The sequence below is a fragment of the Thamnophis elegans genome, chromosome 13 (assembly GCF_009769535.1).
Source record: "Thamnophis elegans isolate rThaEle1 chromosome 13, rThaEle1.pri, whole genome shotgun sequence".
Lineage (NCBI taxonomy): Eukaryota > Metazoa > Chordata > Lepidosauria > Squamata > Colubridae > Thamnophis > Thamnophis elegans.
The window spans coordinates 9,893,205-9,909,192 of NC_045553.1; the positions used below are offsets into that span (position 1 = coordinate 9,893,205).

Consider the following 15,988-nt stretch of genomic DNA (forward strand, 5'->3'; position numbering starts at 1 on the left):
ATGAATGAGGAGAAACGACAAACAAGTGGTGGGAAGTATGATTGACTGGCATACAGGTAGTCCTCAACGCCCGACCCGCAATCAGGGCCAGGATTTCTGTTGTTAAGTGAGTTGCATTCATTTGATGACCTTTTTTTGGCACAGTTGTTAAGCGAATCACTGTGGGTGTTAAGCGAATCCTGAACAGCAACAGCACTTAGATTTATATGCCATTTGCAGTGCTTTTACAGCCCTCTCTAAGGGGTTTACAGAGTCAGCCTCTTGCCCCCAACAATCTGGGTCCTCATTTTACCCACCTCGAAGGACGGAAGGACGAGACAACCTTGACTAGTGAGATTCGAATTGCCAATTTGCAAGCAGCCAACAGTTAGCAGGAGTAGCCTGAAATTCTGCACTCTAACCACTGTGCAGGAGGAAGGGAGGAAGGGAGGGAGGGAGGGAGGGAGGGAGGGAGGGAGGGAAGGAAGGAAGAAGGAAGGAAGGAAGGAAGGAAGGAAAGAAGGATAATAGCACTAACACTAGTATATAAGTCTTATATACAGTACCACATCATGGTACTTTCCAGCCCTCTTCTAAGGGGTTTACAGAGTCAGCCTCTTGCCCCCAACAATCTGGTCCTCATTTTACCCACCTCGGAAGGACGGAAGGACGAGACAACCTTGACTAGTGAGATTCGAATTGCCAAATTGCAAGCAGGCCAACAGTTAGCAGGAGTAGCCTGAAATTCTGCATTCTAACCACTGTGCAGGGAGGAAGGGAGGGAGGGAGGGAGGGAGGGAGGGAGAGAGGGAGGGAGGGAAGGAAGGAAGGAAGGAAGGAAGGAAGGAAGGAAGGAAGGAAAGAAGGACAATAGCACTAACCCTAGTATATAAGTCTTATATACAGTACCACATCACGGTACTTTCCAGCCCTCTCTAAGGGTTTACAGAGTCAGCCTCTTGCCCCCAACAATCTGGGTCCTCATTTTACAACCTCGGAAGGACGGAAGGCTGAGTCAACTTTGAGCCTGGTGAGATTTGAACTGCCAAATTGCAAGCAGCCAGCAGTTAGAAGGTATAGCCTGAAATTCTGCAATCTAACAACTGTGCAGGCAGCCAGGGAGAGAGGGAGGGAGGGAGGGGAGGGAGGGAAGAAAAGAAGGAAGGACGGAAGGAAGGAAAGAAGGAAGGAAGGAAGGAAGGAAGGACAATAGCACTAACACTAGTATATAAGTCTTATATACAGTACCACATCACGGTACTTTCCAGCCCTCTCTAAGCGGTTTACAGAGTCAGTCTCTTGCCCCCAACAATCTGGGTCCTCATTTACCGACCTCAGAAGGACGGAAGGACGAGACAACCTTGAATTGACTTTGGGCCAATCACCGGGAGACTGGGAGTTCTAGTCCTGCCTTAGCCATTAAAACCAGCTGAGTGACTTTGGGCCAATTTCTCTCAGCCCAACCCACCTCAGAGGCTTTTTGCTGTGGGGAAAATAGAAGGAGGAAGGTGTGTGTAGGATGCATTCACCGCCTGAGTGATTTGTAAAAATAATAAAGGCAGGATATAAACAAGCAAAGAAGCCAACCATATTCTAGCTATCTGGCCTGATTCTAGAATTTTCTAGAAGTCTGACAAGAGGAATTCATTTCTTTCCATGCCTCTAAGTCAGCGAGAGTCCAAGTGCAATAAAAATGTGATAAAAACATATTTAAAAGCCTTTCCTGTTCGGACTCAGGCTTCCTTAGAAAGCAAGAAGCAAAGTCTTGATCCCTGCACAACCTCTTTTATTTCCACAACTGGGAACTCCTTTCATTCACAGTCAGCCAGGCTTAGCAAACAGTCTTTCAGAGGAATGTTTATCCACACGCACCTTATCTCACTTGGAGCGCTGCCAGATAACTAGTTTCTAGACACAGGGCAAGGCAAACCCAGCACAGAGTCTCTTATAGTCACAAACAGAACTTTCCACTCTTGAACCGACTGAAGGAATTGATTCCTGCAAAAGCCCCCTCCCCATTCGCTCCTCTTTGTTTTCTATGGGAGGAGCCAATCACCTCCAAGGTGTGGCTTTACTCCCAAGTCGACCCTGATTTCTTGGTTGTTCTTGTCTTCTGGCAGCTCTGCGCATGCGCGCACTGGGAACAGGCTCCAGCTGTTCTTCTGCCTCATTGCTGTCTGATCTGAGCTTTCCTCAACCCCCAAGGAGTGGCCCATGTTCCTCCCCAACCTCGTCACTGTCCGAATCTGCTGCCAGATACAATGGAACCTGTGAGCCACAACATTCCTATCAAATCTGAACAGGTGACAAGTCATTCCGAAAGAAAATCCAGGTTTTTTCAACTTTAGAAAGTTATGCACCTCAGGCAACAGAGTGAGGCATTTCCACAGACACAAGGTCAGCAGGATTTGGTTGCGTTTCTCATTTCTTTTTTTAAAAAAACTTACCAGGAGGGAAAAAAAAAATCTCAGCAAGGGAAATAAGTAAAAATAAATAAAGAAACTTAAAAAAAAATACCCTTCCTGAGGTTCCACGAATTCAGGCGTATTACCAATACAAAGCAGCTTTTAAATGGTTCAGCAGTTTTTTATCTCCAGCGCTCAGAAATGTATACCTCAGGGAAAATTCTCGCTAGGAATTTTTTTTTGTTCAATGCGTTTCGTGAACAACCTTTAAAAACTTCTTCAAAAGCCAGCTTGGCGGGGTTGGAAGATTGCCATAAGGAAACAACAGCATGGAAGGGAAGGCTAATCTTGATTCCCCTCTCCACTTCCCCACTCGCAAATCAACAAGGTTAATAATAGTAATAATAAAAATGATTTGAAGTGTGGATTGTGCAAAAAGGCAGAAGAAGCGGTAGGTCACATGCTCAGCTCCAGCGAGAAGGTTGCACAAAGTGATTAGGAACAATGACCTACATACCTGTCACTCAATGGGAACCACCGTAAGAATGGGCATGGGCCAGTCATGAAAGGAGGAGGAGGAGAAGGAGGAGGAGGGAGGAGGAGGAGGAGAAGGGGGAGGAGAAGGAGAAGGAGAAGGAGAAGAAGAAGAAGAAGAAGAAGAAGAAGAAGAAGAAGAAGAAGAAGAAGAAGAAGAAGAAGAAGAAGAAAGTTTTATAATAGAGAACAGAAATGGAAAAAGAGAATTCTTCTCATATTGAAGAAAGAGGAGGAGGAGGGCGGGGGCGGAGGAGGAAACATCTTGTCACATTTTTGGCTGGGTCCATCTCTTCTGAAACTGGCTCTTTCTTCCCCTGAAAATCAACCCAAATTCATCCCAGCCTCTTGCATTTCCTAGCCATGGAGAAAACAAGCAGGATATGAAAAATAAGAATAAAATGAAGAATGAGACATGCACCCAGGGGAAAGCAAAGCAAGAGACCCAACCTTTATTTCTCCCAGCTTTCATCCTTATGTTGAAGGGAGGAAGAAGAGAGAAATCTGGCCCAGTGGAGGAAGAAAAAAAAAGGAGAGAGAAAAGAACAGAAATGTGGACAGGAAGACAAGAGAAGGAAGAAGAAAACTCACCTTGGTTGAACCATTCCTCTAATAACCAGAAAAGCAGCCCAAGGGGGTGAAAATGAAAACAAACAAAACGTTTTCAAAAGGAAGGACTAAACCAAAAGGAAAAATCAGACAAGAACTTTTGCAAAGCGAGGTTTAAAACCTGGAGCGGAGACAGCGAAATTTCTGACGTTTTTTGAGATGGGAAGGGCACCACAGCTCCCCCCCCTTCCCAGAAAGATGCTCAGGCCCTCCAGCTCTCCTTCTGGAGTTCGCTTGGTCTGAACATCCCAAAGTGTGTGTCTTCTCTTGGGAGGGAACAAAAGAGTTATCTCTGACACAATGGGATTGGGGAGGAGATCCTTCTGTGAGCTTGGTGGTTTTCTTGCAGATGTTTCAATGACCAAACTAGGTAATGTCACCAGTGATAGTACTTCTAACTTCTGTTTCTCTATTCTGCTCTGCTCTAATTCTATTCTACTCTCTTTATTTTATTTATTTATTAAACAAATTTATATAGTCAACCAGCACAAACATAGGTCATTCTATCCTGTCCTGTCCTATTCTATATCTTATCCTGTCCTGTCCTATATGTTATCCTGTCCTGTCCTGTCCTGTATCTTATCCTGTCCCGTCCTGTATCTTATTCTGTCCTGTCCTATAGGTTATCCTGTCCTGTCCTGGATCTTATCCTGTCCTGTCCTATATGTTATCCTGTCCTGTCCTATATCTTATCCTGTCCTGTATCTTATCCTGTCCTGTATCTTATCCTGTCCTGTCCTGTCCTATATGTTATCCTGTCCTGTCCTATATCTTATCCTGTCCTGTATTTTATCCTGTCCTATCCTATATCTTATCCTGCCCTTCCTGACCTTCCCTTCCCTGTCCTGTCCTCTACCCTCTCCTCTCCTAATCTGAATACCCTCACATTCTCTCTTGACTAACAATGGGCAATCGGGTATCTGCATTTGCACGTCAGCCGAGATCATCACTAAAGACTTCTCGGTCCGAAGAGCCGAGCAGCTGTCCAGAAAGGTGTGAGGTTATCAAAGACCACACATTCGCTGGGATCCGATACCGCACAACCTGCATCGTATTACACTTCGGGATAAGCCACGCGCTGGCCTGGTTCAGCACAGATTAACTTAAAATGGCATTCCAGGAAAGGACCCTGACTCGGCGTACAGACGCATCTCCCAGCCTGTATTGTCCCACGGGACACATGTCGCAAAGCAGGTGCAGGGAAATGCCTGAAGATTGGATTACTTCTGCTCACCCCTTACTTAGCCGGCTCATGAAACGTCTGCAAGCGAACCATCGCGCTCAGAGAGCGCCACCATTCAGCCCTGAGCTACAGAGGTTCTGTGAGATCGGTCATTAAAATCTCACTGCTCACGGCTTGCGGTGCCTGTTGGGAACAGGAAATGGTGGCTTCTAAGACATTAGCGAAGATGCAACACACGGCATCCCTGATCAGGCTTGGAATTCTGGGACTTGGAGGCCCAAGGCAACTGGAAGGAACCATATTGGGGAGGGGGGGGAAGCTGGTTTAGGATCAACCAGTGTTGCACGGAGATTAAAGATTGAGTGCAATGTATCCAATCGAAGCATCTGGAGGGCTAACGAAATGCAACACACGGCATCCCGCATCAGGCTAGCTCGCTTGGAATTCTGGGACTTGGAGGCCCAAAAGCAACTGGAGGGAACCATATTGGGGGGGGGGGGGAAGGCTGGTTAAGGCTCAACCAGCATTGCAATCGGATTGCAGAATGGGTGTAACCTTCTTCGTCACGCCCAGATATTAGGACACCCATACCTTTGGCTTTTTTCCCACCGAAGCAGCCCGCGTCGTCTTTCTTTTTCTTATGAGTTCCTCCAAAACTTCCCAGCTGGTTATTTTCTAATTCCCGGAACTTATCGGCGCCCGGAATTTCTTTGTGGACGTGGTAGGAGAGATTCCTCATGATGCAGACACAATTCTCCACCGACTGAAGCAAAGTGGTTTCCCGGGAAAAAAGAAGACGGAAGACACGTAAGACTTAAAGCCAGAAATAATTTTCGTTACGTACACTACCAGAAAACCATAACAAAGGGACTATATGCTTATAATACATGGGCTGACAGCAGCGAGAATTGTATTCGCACAATATTGGATAAAAAGGAGGCTACACCTACCTATGAAAGTATAATTAGAAAAACAGTAGACTGGGCGGAGATGGATAGATTGAGATTAATAAAAAAAGATAAGGAAGAAACAAGACTGTTTTTTCAACACAGGATGTGCTTTATCAATGGATAGATAAAAGGAGTAGAAATTATAGAGGATGAGCGCACCACATTATAAAATTTTTGTGCACACCGAACCGGCAATAATGCCAGGAGCAACCCATCCCTGGTGCGGTGGCCTAGAGGTGGAGCTCCCAACTCACAGTTCAGGAGCCTGCAAGTTCGATCCTAGGTAGAGGCAGATCGTAGGTAGAGGCAGATATTTCTCTCTCTGGGCGCAATGAGAATGTATCTGCTGGATATAACTCCACATTGGAGACAGGGAAGGGCATCCGGCCAGTAAACACTAAGCTCCATTTAGTTGTCCAAGACTCCACCCCACAAGGGATTATGGGGTCATAAATAGGAGATGATGATGATGATGAAATTTATAACTTCAGGGGTGACTCACTTAATGACCGAAATCACTTAGTGATGGACATTCTGGTCCCAATTGTGGTTGTAAGTCAAGGACGATCCGTATTCTCCTAAGCCAGGTTTTCTACCCTGGTCGGCTGTGACCATCCATTGTTCCAAGCTAGCGATGGTTCTTTTTCATTCCCTGCTAACTTTTCCCTTTTTAAAAATAGTATTTATTAAAATTTTCCAACATTGAAAAAGACAAAACACAAAATTGTACTTTGTAACAGCTTTTCCATATCGGATCCATATTTTTAGTAACAATCCTATTTACAAAAAAAAATTCTATTTCTGCTAACTTTTCCAGTGGAGCAACCAGCATAGCAGGTCAACGGATGAGTGACTTCAAGCTTTTAATAAAGCAAGAACTTACCCAAAGCAAAATATTTACAATGGACAAAGGAGCTGGACGGATATTTGCCAGAGGCATCTGAGATTTATCTGTGCTACAGCTCACAGCCAGAAGACCTACCAGGGATGGAGAAGCCCTGCCTATCCTCCCCCAGGTTCCACCTCCAGCTAATGACTTGCAGACGGTAAAAAGGGAAAGACCACAGCACGGTTTAATTTGTGTGGGCTTGTCAAAAATCTGGGAACAGCAGCCAAAAGCTTCTACGTTGCATGTGGGAGCTTTGCTGGAATCTATCCCATCTCGATCTTCTCCTCCCTCCTGAAACATATACACATAGTCACAAACTGTGAGACCCTCCAACACAACGACTGCCAAGAACTCAGCAGCTGAAGGGAGAGACTTGTGTGCAGAGGCTCAATTCTTCACACTTTGGGAGAAACGCTCTATGGGAAAACTTGGAGCAGAATGACATCAATCAGAATAGAGTTGGAAGACCAGGCAATCCAACTCCATGCTCAAGAAGGAGACTCGGAGCATGCGTATGGGAGTGGGAGGCACGGGGGAGGGAGAGGGTGTCCCCACGTATTGCATTATTGCACCCAATGACCCAAGCTCTATACCAGTGATAGCTAACCTAAGTGCCCAGGTGGCGCAGTGGTTAAATGCAGGCTACTTCAGCTGACTGCAGTTCTGCAGTTCGGCTGTTCAAATCTCACCAGCTCAGGGTTGACTCAGCCTTCCATCCTTCCGAGGTGGGTGAAATGAGAAACCCAGACTGTGGGGGGCGATATGCTGACTCTGTAAACCGCTTAGAGAGGGCTGAAAGCCCTATGATTGCGGTATATAAGTCTAATTGCTATTGCTATTGCTATTTCGGCACCGAGTGCCAAAACTGGAGTGCACGTGCACTAAAGCGCCAGAACACAGAAGAGAGCAGCTGGCCGTGGCTCATGCGTGTAGTGGCCAGCTGCACTTCTGGGTTCTGTTGCACGCATGAAGACCAGCTGGCTGGGATGGAGAACCTGTAAATAGATAGGGCTACAGATAGGGCTACAATTCCCTTTCGGACATGCAACCCAGAAGTTACCCTGTTATCCGTGTCTTTTTTGCCAACGGCCGACTGCAAAGCATGGAGAAGAGCATCTACCACCCTTCACATTCCCGGAGTCTCCGACGTGCTTCAGCGCCATCTGAACTTACATTCCTGCAAAATAATAATAATAATAAAATTCTAGTTCTAGGCTGCATGAACAGAAGGATAGAATCAGATCCGCTGAAGTTTTAATACCACTTTATAGCGTGACCCGACAAATGCGCACACGACAAAAGCGCGCTGAGGAAACCGTGGTGCGAAAACTGTGACGTCATCAACACGCCGACAACAGCCCGCTGACACAGCACGCTGACAGAAGCGCGATTTAAGTTAAGGTAAGGGTTAGGTTCAGGGTTAGGTTTAGGGTTAGGTTTAGGGTTAGGGTTAGGTTCAGGGTTAGGTTTAGAGCGCGCTTCTGTCAGCATGCTGTTGTCGGCGCGCTTCTGCGCTCATTCGTCGCGTGGTTTAGAACTCGTGGTTTTCTTGCCGTGCTTTTGTCGGGTGTGCTTTGTTGGTGAACCCTTTATAAGGCCTTGGTAAGGCCACACTTGGAATACGGCATCCAGTTTTGGTCACCATGATGTAGAAAAGATGTGGAGACTCTAGAAAGAGTGCAGAGAAGAGCCACAAAGACGATTAGGGGACTGGAGACTAAAACATATGAAGAACGGTTGCAGGAACTGGGGATGTCTATTTTAATAGAAAGAAGGACTCAAACTATTCTCCAAGGCACCTGAGGGTAGAACAAGAAGCAATGAATGGAAACTAATCAAAGAGGGAAGCAATTTAGAACTGAGGAGAAATTTCCTGACAGAACAATTAATCCAACAATTTACTAAGACTGTATTACTATTATTCTTCTCTTCCTTCCTAGTACCTAATCTCTTCCCACTTATGATTATAACCATGTTGCTTGTATCTTACATTTTAATTTGTTTTATTTGTTTCCTAGTATGATTTGATTGCTTATTAGTAACCTATGACTATTGCTGAGTGTTGTATCTTACGATTCTATTTTATTTTTCTTTATGTATACTGAGAGCATCTGCACCAAAGACAAATTCCTTGTGTGTCCAACCACACTTGGCCAATAAAGACTTCTATTCCATTCTATTTGTATTCTTTTCTTTTCTATTCATATTCATATTCTGTTCTATTCTATTTATATTCTATTCTGTTCTATTCATATTCCATTCATATTCTTTTCTATTCTATTCATATACTATTCTGTTCTATTCATATTCATATTCTATTCTGTTCTGTTCTATTCTATTCATATTCTATTAATATTATTTTCTATTCTTTTCATATTCATATTCTATTTGTATTCTTTTCTATTCTATTCTGTTCATATTATTTTCTATTCTATTCTATTCTTTCTTATTTCTATTCTATTTATTCTGTTCTGTTCTATTTATATTCTATTCACATTCTTTCATATTCATATTTTATTCGTATTCTTTCATATTCATATTCTATTCTATTCTTATCAATTTGGCCATAGCTCCAACCACCGTAATGACTCTGGGAAGGACAATGCCCTCTATTTTTCTTTCCACCCAATCCACCTTCCGTTAATATTTATGAACAGGCTAAGCGGATTGTCGATGTGCGAAAGGAAGAGCTAAGCCCCATTAAAGACACACAGAGCAATTAACTAAAGCTAATTAGCTGAGCCTCTTTACACAATGTAAACCAAAAATCCAAACACACAGGGATGATACCTTCAAATCATTGCCACGATGGCCACTTCCAAACAGCTTGAAAAGAAATGCTACTTTAAAAAAAAAATTAAAGCTTTGAAGGAAGGGTAGAGTGGTAATTTTTTTAAAAAAATAATAATAAACCACCTGGAGCTGTGCGCAATTTTGGTCTTTTTAAAATCTTCCCAGTGTAAGTTTTAATTGTCTCGGGTTCTGAAGCTGCCTTCCTTTATTGGAAACCTAACAGAATTTTAATGAAGAAATGATCAGATTATTTCCCTGAAACAATTCCCGCCTCGCTAATTTTCTGTCACCTCTTGGAAGAGAATTTTTAAGTGGATCGTTTAGGGCCAATGCACTTCTGAAAATATCCAATTGGGGAGGTGGGAGAGAGATATGAAGGCTTCAGGAAAGCGACATGAACACTGGTTTTATTATCTCAACATTAGTAAGCATTGGAATTAATGTTCTAATTAAATGACAAAAGAGAAGATCTGGAAAACCCTGGGGCAAACTTCATGGAATCCATAAAAATCCACAGAAATATATATTTGTGGGATAACAACGACATCCTGGAAATTTAACCAAGTGATCAGTGCATCCCTCTGCTTGAATCTTGCCAGGGTTTAGTAACTTCTTCAACTTTACAATAATGTAATAGTTCTTTCTGAAGTGACACAATTGATTCGTGCAATATCTATGGAGATTCGCCATCCTCCAGGTCGTGGTTGTCCCAAAGGTGCTTTTTCAAGAGGCAACTGGACTTCCTTGGTTTTCCTTTGAAGACGTTTCGCTTGTCATCCAGGAAGCTTCATCAGTTCTTTGGAAGAGAAACGTTTCAAGGGAAACAAAGACAGTTCAGTTGCCTCTTGAAAAAGCACCTTTGAGATGCAACAATTCAGATTTTTTTCAATGGAGTTCATACCCAAGGCAACATTCAACCCAGTGGTGGGATTCAAATTTGTTTACTACCGGTTCTGTGGGGGTGGCTTGGTAGGCATGGCTTGGTGGGCATGGCAGGGGAAGGTACTGCAAAATCTCCATTTCCTCCCTACTCCACGGAAGGATACTGCAAAATCTCTATTCCCACCCCACTCCAGAGGAAGGATACTGTGAAATCTCCATTCCCTCCCCGCTCCAGGGGAAGGATACTGTGAAATCTCCATTCCCTCTCCACTCCAGGATAAGGATACCATAAAATCTTCATTCCCTCCCCACTCCAGGATTAGGATACCATAAAATCTCCATTTCCTCCCCACTCCAGGGGAAGGATACTGCAAAATCCCCATTTTTTTCCCAATCACCTGGGACTCAGGAGGCAGAGAATAGATGGGAGTCGTGCCAGTCAGAGGTGGTATTTATAGGTTCTCTTTCTTCCCCGCTACCGGTTCTCCAGAACTGGTCAGAACCTGCTGAATACCACCTCTGATTCAAGCACTAAAAAAACCTGAAATAATTTTCATGGCTTCTTAGCTCCCCAAATCTTATCATTGTTTAAGTGTTCAACACCCAAATCATGAGTCCTTGTGTATATTCATACTTGGGAGGCTGCCATCTTAGAAAATGGCAGCCATGGAAGGACTAGTCTATATTTGTCCATAAATTCCACCCTTATACCATGCTGACATGAATAAGATAGCCAATTGGCCATGTTGGTTCTTTAGACAATTGTCTTCTCTCTTCTCTGGGACGAGCCCCATAGCCAAGTATGGGGGACTCATACCACAAGTAAGATTTGAGCGTTGAATTTAATGATTGAGCATTACCAAGGACTGAAAAACTTTCTGTTTCATTGCCCCGTAATCCCGTGTCACCTTGGATTTGTAGTAAAGGCTCTTTGTTTAAAATTAGCAGAGGAAAAAGAAGTCTTAAAAGAAGCAATACAGTCACACATTTAAATAGACAGATTGCCACTGGTAGATTGTCACTTGATTCAGCATTCAGCAGCCAACTTCAGTTGTTGTTTTGTGTTTGACTTTTCTTTTTTTTAAATCACTTGCCAGAATAAACAGATGACTTGGATGTAATCCATTTAACATACTTTGCAGAACTTCCTTCCTCCCCCCTTTCAAACTTTACCAAATACCGTCTTCCTTCCTCCCTTCCCTGCCTTTCACTTTACCAAATACCTCCTTCCTTCCTTCCCTACTTTTCTTTCCTCTCCCTTTCCTTGCCTCCTTCCTCTCTTCCTTTTTCTCCCTCCACCCTTCATATTCTTCTCCCTCCATTCTTTCTCCCTCCTCTATCTTCCCTTCCCTTCCCCCATCCAAGGTGTCCTGCAACTAACATACATTCTGAGTCAAAATAGTTTGACTCTTCCTTGCTAGACCACATCAGATTCGAAGATCTCCAGAAGATGTCTCTTTATCTTCCGTCTAATATCTGAGTGCTCTTGGTGGGAAATCAAGTAATACCCACTATCTACAGGCTGCTCCAGTTTAGAAGGATATCTTTGATAGCTGCTTCTGAGCTTTGCGACTCCTTGCAAAAGGCAGACTGCTTAAAGTTAAACCCAGTCAAATCCTTGAGTTTTGGAACTTGTAGGAGATTTTATCCCAGACTGGATCAGCTCTTCCCTGATGACTTTCAATTGACAAAAATGTGAAGATTCAGACAGGTTGTGGGCTGAATCCACCAACATACGTATAATTACCATAAATATTGCAATTTGGTCAACACTGTGTTGCAGATTGCTTTTTTTTGTTGCAATTTGGTGTTAGGCTTATTGATGTTTTCTGCCTGGTTGCTTTGATGTTTAAATTGTTACTTTGGATGAAACCAATCCCTGACCATCCATAGATATGAAGGAGAGATACACATTTTAGGAAATGTAGACAAATACTACTTTATTGCGGGTACCACGAAATGATACCTCTGTGGACTTCAGCTATTTCCTGTGGTAGTGTCAGAATTCTGCACACAATTTGAAAGACTAAATTACTGCTTTTGTAATGGGCATTTTTCTTGTGCTGGGCATGTGAAAAGCCCCACCAGCGTGGCACAAACATTTGACGTACCATAAACATATAATAGTCTTTTAAGTAGAATGATAAAAGATTCCCAAGATTGACTAATTAATCAAATAGTCAGTACATTCATAGGAAGAAGAACAGTAAGGTAAAGTACAGATTCCCCTCGCACATATGTGCTAGTCATTCCCGGCTCTAGGGGGCAGTGCTCATCTCCATTTCAAAGCCGAAGAGCCAGCGCTGTCCGAAGACATCTCCGTGATTGCATGGCCGGCATGACTCAACGCCGAAGACACACGGAACGCTGTTACCTTCCCACCAAAGGTGGTTCCTATTTTTACATGCATTTTTACATGCTTTGGAACTGCTAGGTTGGCAGAAGCTGGGATAAGTAACAGGGGCTCACTCCGTTACGCGGCACTACGGATTCAAACCGTCGAACTGCCGACCTTTCTGATTAACAAGCTCAGCGTCTTAGCCACCTATTAAGAAGAATTGTACAAGTTTTGAAAATGGCTCAATATTTCAGTGCTGCTAAAATCTATGAGCAGCATACTTTAAAAAAAAAAAAGAGATGCCTGGCAACTGGCATGTACTTCTGACAGTTGCAGTGTCTGGGGAGAGGTCACGCAATCCCGTTTTGCGACCTTTGACAAGCAAAGTCCATGGGGAAGTCGGATTCACTTAACAATTGTGTTACCAGCTTAACAACTGCAGCAATTCACTGAACAACTGTGGCTCTTCCTTTTCTGGCTACTCAGAATGACCTTCAGAACACAGCTGCCCTTCAACAGGGCAGCGGCCCTTCAAAAATGTCGACAAAATCCAACAATTACCCCCTGCTTTAAACTGCGAGTAACAGAGAACTGAAGCTTTCAGCATAGCGTCATGCGATGGAAGAGTTTGAGAGTCCATAGAGGAGAATCTTGTCCCACCCTTCCCTGTAGTGCCCCCAAGTTGAGATGCAGACCAGATCTCCTTTAATGCACCTTTCAAACTTACTCAAGAAACATCCAAAGGCTGGGTGGAACGGGGGCCGTGACTTTGCAGTTAAAAATTGATGCATAATTTTTGGCTATTAGCACGGAAGGCTTCAAGCTGAACTCAAGTGGCTTCTAACGGGCATAAAATATGCTGTCTTGCTCAGGATACAACCAGATGTCATGAGATTGGACAGGATGGGAAAGTTAATTCAGATTCTCCTTCATTTAGAGTCCTGCGGAAAAATCAGGTGGAACAATGGCTGAGGATTTCTTTCTATTGGTCCACGATAGAAAGTGTCCTCACATACTGTATAACAGTATGGTATGCTGGTTTAGAAGTGACTAAGATGCTGGGCATGTTGATCAGAAAAGTAGGCAGTTCAGCAGTTCGAATCCCTAGCGCCGCGTAACGGAGTGAGCTCTCGTTACTTGTCCCAGCTTCTGCCAACCTAGCAGTTCGAAAGCCCGGAAAAAATGCAAGTAGAAAAATAGGAACCACCTTTGGTGGGAAGGGAACAGCATTCCCTGCGCCTTCGGCATTGAGTCATGCCGGCCACATGACCACGGAGACGTCTTCAGACAGCGCTGGCTCTTTGGCTTTGAAAGGGAGATGAGCAATGCCCCCTAGAGTCGGGAATGACTAACACATAAGTGCGAGGGGAACCTTTACCTTTACCTTACAGTTCTTCTTGAATGTACTGACTATTTGATTAACTAGTGAATTAAGGAGTAAAAATTAAAAAAAAAAACACCTATATTTCTTCTGGGACAAAAAACCCTACACAACCATTTAACACTCTTGGCAGCATTAAAGAAATGGCTTTATGAAGAAATGTCTAATATGAACACTAAAGAAATGGCTTTATGAAGATGTATGAAGAATGAAGAACGGTTGCAGGAACTGGGCATGGCTAGTCTAGTGAAGAGAAGGACCAGGGCAGACAGGAGAGCAGTCTTCCAATATTTGAGGGGCTGCCACAAAGAGTGGTCAATTATTTTCCAAGGCAACTGAAAGCCCAACAAGGAATAATGGATGGAAACTGACCAAGGAGAGATTCAACCTGGAAATAAGGAGACATTTTCTGACAGTGAGAACAATCAACCCATGGAACAGAAGTTGCCTTCTGAAGTTGTGAGAGCTTCATCACTGGAAGCTTTCAAGAAGAGACTGGACTGCAACTGTCAGAAATGGCATTGGTTCTCCTGCTTGGGCAGAGGGTTGGACTAGATGAACTGTAAGGTCCCTTCCAACTCTGTTAATCTGGTTTTCCTTGTTTTCTTAACTTCCTGGTCTTCCCGGAAACAACCGGCTCCGATCCTTCTTGGCTTTTCAAAACCAACCAAGGTCAGCTAGATATTTCCACCTAGCTGACCAAAGCTGTTAGGCTAGCAATGTAATTTTAAAAAACCTGCGCAAAAAATGTTTTCTGGAACTGCGGCAGCGGATGTCGAGAGCTGTACATGCGTGCTGTGAAGCGCCATCAATAAGTTATTGAGAACATGCTTCTAATAACTTTGATCTTTGAAATTCAGCTCCGCTTTCCCTACTTAATTGTATCAAAGCTTTCCTTGCCAGGGCTCCCCAAAACGTCTCCAAAAAAAGGTCCCATCAAACTATATGTTTTGTTTATCCTCAACTTCAAAGCAAGCTTATCTTTCTTTTTACTACTCTTCATTAAATTTTGCAGGATTTTTAGCTCCAATGCTATATTGGCAACTGCAAAAAGGACAAACGCATGACTGCTAAATTTATTCTCAGCTGGTGTCCACCATGTTGGTGGCATGTTTAGTGCTTCACAGCAGAGGGAAGATTTTTATTTATCATGCCACGGGAACACCAAACACCAACGGATCTGGCAATCTGGAGTTCTTACGGAGAATGCGATTCCTCGCGCACAAGTCACAGGGACAAACTGCAGGGAAGGGGGACGGAAGATCAGCCAACTATGCTCAGTTTTGCTCATGATGCCATCAAGTTTATATCTGCCCACAGGAGAGAGCATGACACGATGTGGGAAAAAGTGGAGAGGAGAGAGAAAGCTAGAATGTATAGTCCAGGGGTCAGCAAACTGTGACTCTGGAGCCGCATGTAGCTCTTTTCTCCCTCTGCTGTGGCTCCGTCACCAGTCGGCATCACAATTTTGAGAGGAGCTTCCAGTAGAGGGGGGGGAGAGAAGCACAGTGCGCCAAGAGAAGACTCTATGGCAAGGGGAGGGTTTTCCAGTTGTCTCCACAATTGATGGGGCTTTTGGTTATGACAGGTAGAGGAAATAGTAGGCCACTCTAGGAGGAGACTCTATGGTGGGGGAACTGAACTTCCGGTCAGCTCCAGAATTGAACAGGGGGCTTCCGGTTAGGACCTTTGTGGCGCCCGGTGTTTCTTTTCTGTGGGAGACGGGTCCAAGTGGCTCTTTGAGTGTTTACGTTTGCTGACCCCTGGTATAGTCAATATACAGATGCATGAAGAGCTGAGGTGGCGCAGTGGTTAGAGTGCAGTACTGCAGGTTACTGTCAACTCCTAAAGCTGCTATAGTGAGGAAAGTGGGGGGAAGTACATTCCACGCATAACTTTCGGCTGGAGTCGGATCTCAGATGACCACAGCAGGCTTGGTGCACCTCATTGGGGAATGTGATTTATGACACAGACTGAGGGGAGGGAAGGAAACAGGGGTAAAGTTCAGCTATAATTCAAATAAGGCTAAGATCTGACTGCGATAA

The 15,988-nt window shown here is 44.0% G+C and overlaps 1 protein-coding gene across 1 annotated transcript in view; it reads right to left on the reverse strand.

Moving 5' to 3' along the window:
- The window catches only part of ARVCF (ARVCF delta catenin family member), a 294,054-nt gene that overhangs the window by 41,268 nt on the left and 236,798 nt on the right, over nt 1-15,988 (reverse strand). Inside the window, 3 exon segments of the mRNA XM_032228821.1 lie at nt 5,302-5,473; nt 7,610-7,671; nt 7,674-7,726. Of these exon segments, the coding sequence (XP_032084712.1) occupies nt 5,302-5,473; nt 7,610-7,671; nt 7,674-7,726 (287 nt within the window).